At 41.5% G+C, this 13840-nt stretch overlaps 2 protein-coding genes across 3 annotated transcripts; one reads left to right on the forward strand and one right to left on the reverse strand.

The window, feature by feature from the left end:
- Positions 1-1019: 1019 nt before the first annotated feature.
- Positions 1020-6715, reverse strand: LOC120784008 (NLR family CARD domain-containing protein 3-like). Its single transcript, XM_040117415.1, has 7 exons — positions 6388-6715; positions 5670-5747; positions 5454-5504; positions 3524-5333; positions 3122-3208; positions 2132-2299; positions 1020-2002 (listed from the first exon to the last, which is right to left on the reverse strand). The coding sequence occupies exons 1-7, from the start codon at positions 6713-6715 to the stop codon at positions 1684-1686; spliced, it is 2841 nt and encodes a 946-aa protein (XP_039973349.1). The 3' UTR covers positions 1020-1683.
- Positions 6685-12675, forward strand: LOC120784174 (sialoadhesin). 2 transcript variants are annotated; one of them, XM_040117716.1, is made up of 8 exons: positions 6685-8028; positions 8827-9228; positions 9721-10032; positions 10120-10383; positions 11027-11302; positions 11768-11870; positions 11971-12136; positions 12258-12675. In XM_040117716.1, the coding sequence occupies exons 1-8, from the start codon at positions 7986-7988 to the stop codon at positions 12411-12413; spliced, it is 1722 nt and encodes a 573-aa protein (XP_039973650.1). In that variant the 5' UTR covers positions 6685-7985; the 3' UTR covers positions 12414-12675. The 2 variants fall into 2 exon arrangements, with proteins under 2 accessions (XP_039973650.1, XP_039973651.1); XM_040117717.1 differs by having other exon boundaries at positions 8830-9228.
- Positions 12676-13840: the final 1165 nt, after the last annotated feature.

Raw genomic sequence — 13840 nt, forward strand, 5'->3', positions numbered from 1 at the left:
TGTACTTTTTTGTTATCTGTATAGTTACTGTTCCAAATGTAGTAAATAAACCCCATCTCACCTTGTAGCAGAGAGCCAATAACAAGGAGATTCAGAGCTCCGGCCATCCTCGTTTGTCAGGAGAGGCAGAAACTCAAGTTTAAAACCGTCTGGAGATCGCAGATGAAACAGTTTAAATGTTTGTTACATTTCATCCCTAAAGTTTTACGATTTTTAGAGCAGGTTTTATTTCGGGTCTCAGATGGACAGTATTTTCTGTTGAACCTACATATTTTTAAACGGTGGAAAAGCCGCGGTAACATTCAAGTGAGCCACTAAAAATTTCAACAAAATCCCATGCAAACTGTATGTGATTCACACAATGTGTTTGCAGCTCTTGAAGGCGAAATGATTCTGTACACCTACTCACTTGAAGGAAAAACAGTCGTAGATTACTATTTTAAAAGTAATTATTTGTAAAAGCAAAATTGAACAATTAAGATAATGCGTACTAAATGTATAAACAGTCCTTGCATAATTGACAGAGTTTTTATGAAAGTTTGATCACTGTAATATTTTATCCGTCCATTTATATCAACGAGGGTAGGCTAAATGACGGATACATCTCTCTGCACAATGGAATACAATTTAACAACAACGCAAACTACATCCTCCAAAATGACCATTAAGTTGAATCAAAACCTCTCTAAAACAATTTCAATAAAAACTGAACATTATAACCTTCATGAAGGTCAGATCTATTGCAGAACTGTTGTATTAGAGTAAAAGAGTTTTACCTAGGTGTACCTAATAAATTGCCAACTGAGTGTATATTCAAGAGCAATGTCAAACTATGTCAAAAAAAACCCCAATTGACTGCCTAGAAATTTCTCACATCTCTCATTAACTGTCTGTGAATTCTTTCGCTTTCCTTTCAAAATCTGCAAATATTTTACAATTGATCTAAATTCCTTTGGATCAGTCTGCTTGACTGGGCTTGATGAACTGAACTACACAGTTTTTACATAATATGAGCATGTCAAAACTTGTAGTCACTTAGCAATACTGTTGTTTAACAAAGGAAAACAGTTTGGCCACTATGTTGTTTGTTCATAGCCTCAAGAACAGACAATTAAACAGTTAAGTAACTTTTGTGATTTAGCGTCAAATGATGAAACATTTACATTGAGACAGACAGAAAAAATTCATCCTTTAGAAAATATAAAAACTGGGTTGTAGACTTCCTCTGACACACTGAGTGTCATTATTATTCAGTCTCTTTCACAAATTCCAAATGTATTGAATAAGAATACACACAACCAGACCAGTCCGTAGTTCAGTCTGTAGTTTGTCATCGGATTCTGTAGATCTTCGCTTGTCTCCTCTTGATGTACAGTATCATGTCACAGAGCAGACCGGGTGTCACATCATTTCAATAAATCATTTGTGTCTCCCGCCCCACTGCTGTACGTATCAAAAAAACAAAAAAACCAATAAAAATCGCTAAATTAACCCCTTGATAAACCAACGTTGTTTTATCAAGGTGTGTTTTTTGAGCTGTTATCAAGAGCCCGGAGACCCCAAAGAGAACATTAGAGTCAATATGAATCGCACTTTTACTGATAGAAGTCAGATTGTTAGTTGACCCATGGCTGATGGAGCCCCGCCCTTAGACAAAATACACTAAATAACATGTGGTCATCTTCATCCAATCAGATCAGTGGAAGACTTCAGCAACTCCACAATCTTTGTCTGGAGCTCCTTGCCTTTTTCTGCGTTCTCTCCTTTCTGCATTTGTTTTCCTGCCACCTGGAGCCCCTTCAGCACCGACTGCAGGGCGTCTGCATTCTTCACGGATTCCATCTGGTCTTTGTCAACTCGTATCTCCTCCACCCAGTCCAGGTAGGCCTGAAGTAACCCACGGTCTTCCACAAAGTCTGCAATAATCCGGAGTCCCGGTCGACTTTGCCCAAGCTCCCTCAGCCTCCTCCTCCCCTCCTCTCTGATGTCATTCCCAACAATGCTGATGAAGAAGAAAATAACCAGGTTATTATTTTTGTTTCTGATAAGGCAAAACTCACACTAGATGGCAGTGTTTTCATACATTATAACACTGAGAACAATGAGCAGTAGCTGGCGTTTTTAATCTTACGTCAGAGTCTTCAGAGAGGTGTTTTTGCTGAGGCAGTTGACAATGTTTTCTGTTCCTCTGTCTGTGATGCCAGTGATGTCCAGATAGAGCTCCTCCACAGTGGTGTTGGACTGCAGAGCGTTCCACAGCTCCCAAACCCCCTCTGGACCCAGGTTATTGCCACACATGCTGTATAAATGAATAGAAGAATTGCGTTGCATTAAAGTACATAAAGTATTGTGTCTAATGACTCATATCAAGGGCTTGGAGCCAGATGGGTCAGGGTATCTGCGGGTCTTGGAGTCTTAAAAAGCACTGAAATTCAGTTCCCTCAAAGAAAAGCCTTAGGAGGGATTGCTGTAGACACTAGCATTAGTTATAGCTTTTTATAATGCAGTTACAGGCAGGCTGTAAGGAGACATGTTAACTACACGTGAGAGTGGTGTGTCAATGTCTCGTGCACTCATGAGGCTGTTTTTTGTGGAGGTTCAGCTAGCACCATCAGGCCTGCAGCACACACTGTCACCACTGTTACTGTTCTGTCAGCTACATTAGCTAAGAGGCTCACTGTCTCATAACAGGTGTCAGTTTTAGTGTCACGTGCCAAATTAGGAAAAACTTAATTAATGAATTATTTTTGAATTAGTTAATCCAGCCATTAATTTTCTGGCATTTATCTGGGTTCAGGTCATGTTAAAAAAGGATGTTAAAATGAATTTTATGTGGTATTATAAAGCTCTGAAATGTCTTGAATGAAATTTGCTGTAAGTGCAGGGGAGCTTGATAAAGAAACAAAAATTTTGTTTTGAATTTTGATCAACGGTTGCATATATGTTTTGATAATGACAATGACTTACCATAATAAATAATGAGTTAGACTAATATGTCTCCTCAAACACTTGCTAATTTATGCGTTTTATGACAGTAACACCCTCATAGCTATAAGCCCTTAATGTATATTCTTCAAAGTGGTGTTACGGCAGTTGTATCAAATACTCTGTAATGACTTACAAAAGCTTCTTCACTTGGCACTCATTCGATCTCAGAATCACAGATTCTAAATTAGCTGCTTGCCTGTCCAGGCAGTTGTATCTCAAACTGTAAGAGAACAGAAAGTCAGTAGTTTAGCATTGTTTTTGGCAGTGCATTCGTTCCCTTTCAAAAATGCGTATTATAGTCAGGCTCACAGGGGGGCTGCAGTCTGTAACAGCATGCATTAGACAAAAGGTGGGGTTCACCCAGTTTGCTAGTGTAAAACAGAGCTAAGATTCAGACAATCAAGCATGCAGACAGAGGGAGAAGATGTAAACTCCACACCACCAGGGAATTCAAAACCAGGCTTGTTTTCATTGCCCAGTATTCAAATGGTAATTCGTATCTATTTGAAAGTTTAATATAAAATCAGTCACTCACTAGAGAGATTCACAGCGATGTAGGATTGGCCCCAGTCTGTTTAGTCCTCTGTTTCCAATGTTGGAGTAGCCTAAGTTTAGCTCCTGCAGCTTGTGTAGGGAGAACTGCAGCACATAGTGAATTGCTGCACAGTCCACAACACTCAGCTTAATTTTAAACAGGTTTAATTTCTTGATCTCTGGTGCTGCAATGCTGGTGGCTTCCTTCATGTGAAACTCCATCAGGCAGTGGAGAAGATTCAGGGCTGCCTGGCTTTCCAGCTTCCTGTCCTTAAACTGCTCTTGAAACCACAAACCCAGCCTGGCAGGAATGTCATCCCCTTGCTCCATGGGATAAAGAACAAGGCCATCCAACTGACCTGCCAGCCGTGCTCGCAGCATTCCCATGAAGAAGCGTGTGAACATGTGGAGGCTCTCGAGCCTGTCCACGTTGAAATCTGTGTTTTGCAGGGGTGCAGCAGTGGAGGATGTTTGGCATATCCCAAAACACCAGAAGTCCAGAGCTTGAATTATGTCCTGCTGACTGAAGAGGTTGATTGCACAGTAGAGGGCAGCCAGATGTTCTTGAACAGTCAAGTGGAAGAAAGAAAACATCTCCACCGTCTCCTCTTTGAGAGGCTGGAGTATGTGACAGAGAAAGGTGCTCTGAATATCAGCAGGTATAATACCATAGTTCTCCAAATCCACTCTGCTGAACATTATTTTCTTCTGTAGGAGGTTTTCATAAGCCAGTTTACCCAGTTGTGTCAATTCTTGCTTAGCAAGTGAAAGAACCACAGATCTAGGTGTGCTTCTCTCTGCACTCCCCCTCAGTGCATGGTGCTTAACTGCTGTAAACAGGTAGCAGAAGTACACCTCGCTGACTGTTCTGGGTGGGTTCAGCTCAAGAGACTTTGAGTCACAAGCATCTTGAGTTCCTGAAGAAAAGAACTCAGCCATAGCGGTACAGATGATGTAGCAATAAAGAGGGATGAAGGACAGCACGAAAAGGCTGTCATTGTTCAAAATGTAATCGTAGACTTTTTCAGCAACTTTACTGTCTTTGTAGAACTTGCTGGTATATTCTTTCACCTGGGTCTCCTCAAAGCCCAGCACCACACAACATCTCTGGAAGAAATGCTTGGGGGCCTCAGTAGATGGTCTCGTTGTGAGAATGACTGAAGCCTCGGGGAGAAAGCTTCCCTTGATTAAAGCCACCATCAGCTCTGACACTGGCACCTTCGAATCCACGTCAATGTTTTTGTCAGGACTGTTCCAGTCCAATGGGAATTTGAACTCATCTAATCCATCTAAGATGAAGAGCAAAGAGCTTGGTGAAGCGAAAAGGTAAGTTAAAACCGTCTTCAGGTACCGGAACCGTTCCCCAAGGAGCTCCAATAGGCTCAGTGGTGCTTCAATCAGATTGAGCTCTCTGAAGCGCAGGTCAAAAACACAGGTGAATTCACGCATGCTCTTCCCAATTGCCCACTCATAGGCTAGTCTCTGCACTGCTATGCTCTTTCCGATACCAGCAATACCCTTCACCTTGACCCTTTTTGGGGACCTTTCTGACGTTCCTTCGGGGCTCAATAGATGGCAAGGCCGGATGCGCTGGCAGGCCTGATGGGCATAGATGCGAGCTCGTCTGCTCGCCAGGTCAAAGTATTCATGTTGGCTGCTGTCAACTAAGTCATTATCTTCTGTTACAAACAGGTCAGTGTATCGAATCTCAATGTGAGAAGCTGAGTTTGAAGCCACTCCCTCGCCCTCTGAGTAACACTTTAACTGCTCTGTGCGTTTCAGTAGGGTTGTTTTATGAGCAGAAATGGGAACTGCAGTGTTAGACAAGAAAATGAAATATACTGTCAACAGGTTTGAAGTGAATTTACTCTTCAGTTTTCTATAAGATAAATATTTGGCTTATCTCTTTGAGTTCACCTATATTGACATACCTCGGATGTTGGCCAAGTTTACACTCCTGCTAGGTTTCAGTTCTTCTTTAGCTGTATAATGAGCAGGTTGTGAGATAAATTAGCTTGAATACATTTTCAAATCATAAGAACAAATACTAATGTAAGTATTTTTGTCACTAGAAAGAAAACAATAGACATAATTTATATAGTATTCTAAAATCTAATTTTTGATTATAAAAAATAATAAATCCATACCTTTAACCTCAGGGGTCGGGGTGAATCCCTTGCTCTTTCCTTTGAGTAGTTTAGAAAAGGGGCCTTTAGGCTTCTTAGCTGTGGATACCACAGAATACATACAGTAAATAGCCCCTATGATATGTATAGTATTGCATGGTATAAAGTCACGTTTGTTTGGATACCATGCATTTGATTTAAAATGTCAAATTTGACAGGAGACTTTTTCACCTGAGCGCTGCAGTGCTTTGCGCTAAATGTTAATGTCAGCATGCTAACACTTACAATGACATGTCACCATGCTAATGTTGTCAACACGAATGTCTGTATAAAATGTCATGGCAATCCATCCAATAGTTGCTGAGATACTTCGGACTAGACCAAAGTGGTGGACCGACTGACCGACAGACATTTCCATCCCAAGAACCACGTCAGTATAATGAAAACCTAACTTATCATAGCTGAGTTGAATATCCTTTATGCTTTTACACTCCTTCATTGCCAAGGTCAGCAAAAATTGCTTTGCAAGACATGACATTTGATTGTACCCTGTTATTAATCTTCTCACACCTCTATTACTCAGCCAGTAAAACTTAATTGTCTTTAGTCCTTCACTTTGCATGGCAAGGTTTTGAAAAATAATATTATTCACCTCTCTTTTAACTTTAAATGTAACTGTTTATATAAATACTAATATTACTCCACCACAGTCATGACCAGTATTTTAAAGCAACTTCACCTTCAATCGTTATAGGTGTAGGTACTGGCTGACTGACGGCATCATTCCTGCTGTGTCTCTCCACCCAGGCCTGCAGATCCCCGCAGTAATAATCCTGCACCTCCCGCAGCACCAGCAGGAACTTTTGGCTACCTTCCTCAGTGGCACATACTGTCTCTAGAGCCTGGGCCACAGCATTGGAAGGGGACCTCACCAGCAGAGACAGGTACTGGGGAGAGGAGAGCACCTCTGCATCACGCAGCCAACGCAGCAAGGGCGCTGGGTGGTCACACGTCCAGTTCAGCAGCAAGTCTCTCTGTGACCGAAGCAGCTGCTGAGCTGAGTTCATGATTTCACAAAATGGTGCTAGGCTGTCAGGAGGAATAAAGTAAACACAATATTTGATTCTAATATTGATTAAAGCTTTTTAAGAATGATTACCACACTCTGTCTTAAGGACACACTGCGAATACTATTGACCTCACAGTTCTTACACACACTCTGCGAACTACAACACGGAAAACAATCTGCACAAATACTACCATGCACAATGATTAAACTGCTTACCTTAAAGAAATATTGTATGTTCTGTTACTTTCCCTCTTATCTAGTTTGGCTGTTGCAGCCGTGAGTGTTGGCAAGAAAAGCCGTTTGTGTTCTGTCGTAAGGTGCAGGGAGGTGGAGTGCCATGACTTTATGCAGCAATTCAAACAAGATTTCAGTGGGTCCATAGTTCATACAGGTCAGGTTTTTGTCTCCTGACTCTGATAGCTTGGAACATGCAAATCCCCTCTAGGTGGCAATGAGTAGGAAGTGACAGTGTGAAGAAAAATATTGAACCGTTGCACATGCGCATGACATATTGTGACTTCAAAATCCAATGCAATGCTGTAAAATGAAGCTGACTCTTAAAGTCTAGTTTTTTTTTTAAATATGTTTTTTTTGTGTATTAAAACAGATTGTTTGACCAGCAGTCTGCTGTAATGTAAACCATTCTGAACGGTCTGTTGTTGAAATACAACAGTTTTAGTTTTTGCCTTTGCTTTCATCCTGTTACATAACTGTGATGACTTTGATGGATATTTATTGTCGACAGCACAGCAATAAATCATTGTTAATCATTCATCTGTTTTATTCAACTTTCGGAGCCTTTATCGCTATCACTTTTGTCACACCGTTAGAGGTTTGCTTAGGACCATCTGTGTAGACAGAGGGAATCAGAAATGAACACATTTAGTTGTTGTAGCGATTAAGGAAAAGGCCAACAGCATGAGAGTGACTAACCCATGTGTCATGTGTCGTCTCACAAGTACTTGCTGAAGTCTTTCTTTCCCTAGGAAACAATTCCTAGTTCCACCACTTGAAAGAGTATTTGAGTCTTTTGAAATGTTCAAATAAGTTGTAAATCTATCATTTATTGATTGTGGAACGGTCGGCAAGTAGAAGATAACTCAAAGGAATGTTATAAATTAATATATAAACATAACATTGGAACTTTAAGAGGGGGCATCAAAGTCAGGTCATAGTAGCAGTAGCACATTGAAACAATCCCACTTCCCCCTCTCTGCTCCTGTGGTCATCCTTCCCTCTGTCTGCACTGGCAGAGCAGGGTTCTAGTCATGCATGTGGACACTGTCTTTCTCGTGTGTCCCCTGATTTTTGGTGAGTGATTCGATCCATTAATTTTTTTTTTTTAATACATTTACTTTGGACTTTTGTATGAATTTCAGGGACATTTATGTTTCACTTAGGTATGTAACCATCAGTGAAGTTATGACGTGTTGTGCCTGATACCACTAGCATTACTATAGTATTTACTGTGAGAAAAATTGCTACTTTTTGTCTGTGGATAATAATTTCTGTTGCTTTAAAAACGATATGCTCATGTTGAAGTTGATGAGTGTTTGAAAAATAATTATGCAACTGTGCCCTGTAATAATCAAGATAACTCCAATTGTATTATTTGACTACATAACATCTACAGAGTAAAAAAACAGGAGTAGTAGATTAGCTCCAAAAGTCTAGTCGCCTTCTTCCCTTTTTCTAAATATACATCTGTTGCAAAACGTTTCTGGGTCATATTATGCATTTGCAGACAGTGCAGTGAAGTTCAACAAATCCAACCTCATGCTAAATGATATTAAAAACTGTACAGTAATCTGTCTAAAATTTCTCAAAGGACTAATTCAGTTGCAGTTTTTTGATCGACGTGAAGAGCTCTGTAATTTACAGTGGGAGCTTTTTGATTGGCCGTGTATTTGGGAGACCGTCTTTGGCTTCACAGAGGTCAAATTAAAACTGAGAAAATACATGAACATTGATATTATGAGGCACAATTATATGGTTAGATAGCTTGTTAATAAACCGGCTGTCTCCCATTATTGAAACCTTAACGTAGAATAAGGCATAGTTACAATGGAATCTGCTTGGTAAATGATTTTCTGTTTTCCATCAAAACAGCAGCCTTGTGGAAGGGGGTCCAGGCTGTCTCTCCCGTACCCTCGGTCCCTGACCGTGTCCAAGCTTTGGTGGGCTCCTGTGTGGTGATTCCCTGCTCTTTCACTCCTCTAGCTCCTCACCCTCTCAAGGGGAGGAAGGAGAGGTTGGACGTGCGACTAAGGTTCAGAGGTGGTGGCCATTTATTTCCTCTACGGAGCACTGCTTTTAACAGCGAGGACAGGGATCAAGTGAGCAGGGATTTCTCTGGCCGGACCTCCCTCTTTGGGCAAATCACGGATGGAGACTGCTCAGTGAAGATAGAGAGGCTCAGCCTGGATGACTCACGGATGTTCGAGATCGCTCTGAAAAGAGGTGGTGACTTGCTCTGGGGAAAACCACGGAGCTTTAATCTGGACGTTATCGGTGAGTAGGGAAGACATTTTACTGCCCTCTTTCCAGCGAGTTTTGATTATTTCAACCAGATCATGTGGGAATTCAGGCTGCGGGAATTTGGAAAAATTGTCATTGCATAGGAGCAGAAGTACGCAAAGTGCAAGCAAACAGAGGAGGATCTCCCATACACGACTCTGAGTGGCTTACAAAAGCTGGGATGAAGTCATTAATATTTATTACATACTTAATGGCAAATTGCTGAAGTGCATGAGGTGAAGATTTATCTTCCCCTCAGACAAAACAGGCAACCAGAAGTAAATGAACAAATAAAGACAATGAGCAATAATAGTCAACAAGTACATTTTACATTTGAACGCAAAGGGTTAAAAGCATAAACAGTCTGCAGTAATGTCTTTTGTGGGCGATTCCTTGTGATGCTTGTGTAGAATTATTATTTGTCTTTAATAAAACACACAGCAGTAGTGAAGCACAGCTATGATGGAGACTTTTCCTCACTGACAGACACTCCCGAGGCTCCCGTCATCAGCGGCATGTTGTCAGTCACGGAAGGACAGCTGGTCACTTTGAACTGCTCCGTCAGCTATCACTGCCCCTCCAGACCTCCTGCCCTGCAGTGGAGGTGGGAGAGAGGAGCCCGTCGGAACACCACCGAGCCTGGGGAGGTACAGACACTCTACCCAGAGCCCCACAGGCTGATGTTACTGGCCCCTCTGTCCTTTGTTGTGTCCCACCAGGTGAAACCCAGGCTCAGATGTGAGGTCAGCTACCCGGGAGCCAGAAAACTGGCCACCTCGAAGACTCTGCATGTGACATGTAAGCACAGCTTTGCCTTGTATTTTTGTGTTTCTCGGCTCAGTTTACACTAAAACCTCTTTTTTTTCTTTTTTCTTCTTTTTATAGTTCCACCAAAAGAAGTGAAAGTTCAGGTTCAGTCCCTGACAGTGCAGGAAGGGGGCAGTGCCTTGCTGGTCTGCTCATGTAAAGCTGACCCTCCGGTGTTGGAGTACCGCTGGTCCTACACTCAACGCGGCCGTACGGTGCACCTCCGCCAGCGCACACACACAGTTCGGGTGTACAACGTGACGCGAGACACGAGGGTCCGCTGCTCAGCACAGAACCTGATTGGTCAAGCAGAGTCCCTGCCCACGCCACTGAATATACAATGTAATACCTATTTCCTGTAAACCCACCGACATTTGGCGATACATACATTTTTGACTATTTGTAAACAACAACAACAAGATGAGAAGATCAATACCATTCTCATGTCTGTACAGTAAATATGAAGCTTGCCAGGCAACCAGCGGAGAGCACGGGAAGATGCTGATCCTGAATTTTAGTTTTGCATAAACAGTAGACACATGAAAGTGTGATCAAGCTTCTAATCGAACTCTCAGTAAGAAAGTGCATATTTTACAAAAAGTCAGATGTTTCCTTTTAATGTTTCTGTCATATTAATCATTCATCTTTTCACAATGCATTTTATTCTTGTCAAATCGAGTCACTTTTATTTATGTTGTGCAAAAGCACAAGCTTGTCTCAAATCTGTGCAATATATGTGCACTTTTTATCCTTAGGGCCTCAATTTTGTGTAGTTTAAAGCTTCTTACACAAACAACCCTTTAAAATGGAAATGGTTCCATATGCGTAGAGCAAACACAATATGTTGAAACAGAGTTAAAATATTACATAGATATAAAGTAAAGTATAATTTAAAGAAAATAAAGAATATTGAGTAAGTATTAGATGTAATAAGTTGAAGAGTTTCAGTATAAAACAATTTACCTTTATCTTTTCTCTCCTTCAGATAAACCAGCCATCCTCCGGCTCTCCTCCACCTGTGTAGTAGAGGAGTTGGAGGTGCTGTGCCGCTGTTCAGTCGACTCCAACCCCAAAGCCGCGGTCACCTGGAGCGTCAATGGGACTGTTCCACCTTGTGATTACAACGTGTCAGTAACATCAGAGCCTCACATGCTAACGGCCACTCTGGGGGGCCACATGGACAAACCCCTGACCGTGATCTGCTTTGCTTTCAACGCAGTGGGAAATGACTCCCTGGTTTTGCTGCAGGGAGGAGAGCAGGGTGTGTTCAAAGCACTGTTTTTTTTTCTTTTTTTTTTTCTCACTAACAAAGACAACAGCTCTGCCTCTTGTTTATTCACTCTGATGTCGGGCTGGTGCTGAAATATCTGTGCAACATGCCCACAGCTTGAAAACATAAGTAAAAAAGAATATGCTGAAGAATGAATTAAGAGCTGCTGTATAGAAAACCCTACGTTGTTGCACGTGCAGCTATATAAATATTTTTTAATATTAAATTGCTTCATATGTTACATTTTCAAACGCTTTTATAGATCTTATTAGTAGGAATACCTGAGAGAAGCCATTACATCAGGCATGAGTGACAAGTAATATGTGTGAAAGGGCCAGATGTAAACCATAATCCATGCTGTTCCATTCATGATGAAGAGGGAAAATTGTAATTACTATTAAATTTCAGTTTTACATCATATGCTGATCAACCGCTGCTCTTTTTGTCCATATACAGAGACAGCACACTTGTGGTGGTTGGTGATACCTGCTGTGGCCATCTGCTTGGTCATATTCCTCCTGTCTCTTATTTGCTACTGCTGCCGAAAGAGAGCCGGAAAGTATGCGACGCAAACCGACCCTTTCAATGTTCAGTGAAATTTTTGTCGAAAAATGTTTGCTGTGAGGTTCACATGTGGCACTTTTTCTGCTCCATCTCAGGGATGTCCTGAGTAGAAATCCAGCTGTTTACCCTGAAGGGCTGGGAATTTATCGGGACAGGATGCCCCTCTATATTAACTGCACGGAAGTGACTCATATCTACACCAACGGCAGCTACCAACTTGTATACCAGAACTGCACGCCTCTTTTTGTCCATAATAACCAGGTATTGAATTAACCTGACCCCCTGAGTGTAGGTTATATCCTTGGTAACAGAGGCCATTGCACAGACAAAATATCTCTCATTCCTGAATTTGAGGGATTGTTAACACCCGTCCCTTTTTCAGATACGTCCAATGGGCAGAAGAGGTGGCGAGAGGAGAAGAGGGGGACAGGGTGCGGGAATCGACCGGCGAGCCGCTTTCGGAGTCAGAGGCACAAGAGAGGTGCAGAGCTCTGCTGTGGCTGAGGCAGAGACGGCCATCTATCTGGAGATCCTCTGAGTCACATTATTCATATTACATTTAACTCATTGTGGACTTCAGAGTTATTCTCTTTCTAATGGTAATTCATATGTTTTCTGTAGCTTTCAGGTTATCTGTATCAACATTTCAATATCTTGCACTGTGATTTGTTGAAAAGCTAGTGGTGGTCTGTCTCTCTCATAATCTCCTTACTGAACAATTTCTGTCTCTTTGATTGTTGGACTTTGACCTACCTCTGCTCTTTTTATAAAACACGAAAAGGTGTATCAAAAGAGGTTTTTCATCATTTCGTCTTGCGTATATACTCCACGATTCCCTTCAGCACACAAGCGCCGACCCTCAGATTAGATTTGGTCTCACGAGTCAGCCGCTCCGATTGCAATTGTTACAGCAGCCGCAGCATGTCTAACACAAAGCGATCCTCAGACGGTGTTTAAAATTCCTCTAGAGGGAGAAAGACTTCAGCTCAGGCTGTAATGCAATTTGCAACATTTATTACATCAGAGAGGGAGTGTGTAACAATGGTCATGAGAGGATACATCTTGTCATAGCAGATATGTTATTCCAGGGAGAGCACAGGTGTTATTAACAACATTAACAATAGCTCTCTTCTGTTAAGCATTGCAGGATGATTTGCCAGAGTCACGGAAGCACAATAGGATCCTGGAACTGTTACACCCAATTGGAATCGAGACATTTAAAAAAAAACAACGTTTTTATTCGGTTTTCACACCATTCATGCAGAATGGCACAAGCGTGTGTTTTGCAGAAATGCAAGTTGCTACATATGCAAAGAAAGAAAAAAAGATAAAGATTTAACAAATAAATATGATAGGAGTGAAAGAAGAAAAGGGAAAGAGAAAATACAGGGAATTCACCATCGCAGTCCTATCAATCCATCTGGGAAGAAAGAAAAACAAAAGAAATTATTATATTATTATTATTATAACACTCAGATCCAATTTACATACAAAATCTAACTTAATCAAAAACATGTCTAATTATTTTTTTTTGTTGTTGTTTTTGTTGTGGTGGTGCTACCACTGAACTGCTCTGCTTCATGTTACATTATGTTGACAGGTGTCCCTGTTATTTTGTCCACACTGTCCAAATCAATAGGGACAGGCTAAAGAACAGGCGCACCTCCCTGTATGATGCACCACAGCTCAGCAGCACCACGGGCCTGCAGCCTCCAACATGATCACACAGTTGCGTCGACACCTCGTTTATTTTCCAGCGTAATACAAGTTTTCTTAACAAGTACATATTCTAAACAGGTGATGGCGACATTACCCCGGCGATGCGCCGATTAAATTGCAGAAGAAGAAGAGCACGGACCCGCTCATTGGATTGAAGCACCGTGTCACAGCACGACACGCACAAGGCTTTTGGTGGGAAAAATGCGTTCGCGTCCGTGCACATTTATCTCACGATTTAAAGTATTA

Source organism: Xiphias gladius, chromosome 22, assembly GCF_016859285.1.
Source record: "Xiphias gladius isolate SHS-SW01 ecotype Sanya breed wild chromosome 22, ASM1685928v1, whole genome shotgun sequence".
Taxonomy (NCBI): Eukaryota; Metazoa; Chordata; class Actinopteri; order Istiophoriformes; family Xiphiidae; genus Xiphias; species Xiphias gladius.

What these genes read in the sequence shown, in the direction of transcription:
- LOC120784008 (XM_040117415.1), bottom strand. Translation starts at nt 6,715, where the DNA reads ATGAACTCAGCTCAGCAGCTGCTTCGGTCACAGAGAGACTTGCTGCTG. An exon ending in TACACCTATAACGATTGAAG is followed by an intron (nt 5,748 to 6,387) that starts GTGAAGTTGCTT and finishes TGGTATCCACAG; the next exon opens with CTAAGAAGCCTAAAGGCCCC. An exon ending in AAACTTGGCCAACATCCGAG is followed by an intron (nt 5,334 to 5,453) that starts GTATGTCAATAT and finishes CTAACACTGCAG; the next exon opens with TTCCCATTTCTGCTCATAAA.
- LOC120784174 (XM_040117716.1), top strand. Translation starts at nt 7,986, where the DNA reads ATGCATGTGGACACTGTCTTTCTCGTGTGTCCCCTGATTTTTG. An exon ending in CGTGTGTCCCCTGATTTTTG is followed by an intron (nt 8,029 to 8,826) that starts GTGAGTGATTCG and finishes CCATCAAAACAG; the next exon opens with CAGCCTTGTGGAAGGGGGTC. An exon ending in TTTTTGTCCATAATAACCAG is followed by an intron (nt 12,137 to 12,257) that starts GTATTGAATTAA and finishes TCCCTTTTTCAG; the next exon opens with ATACGTCCAATGGGCAGAAG.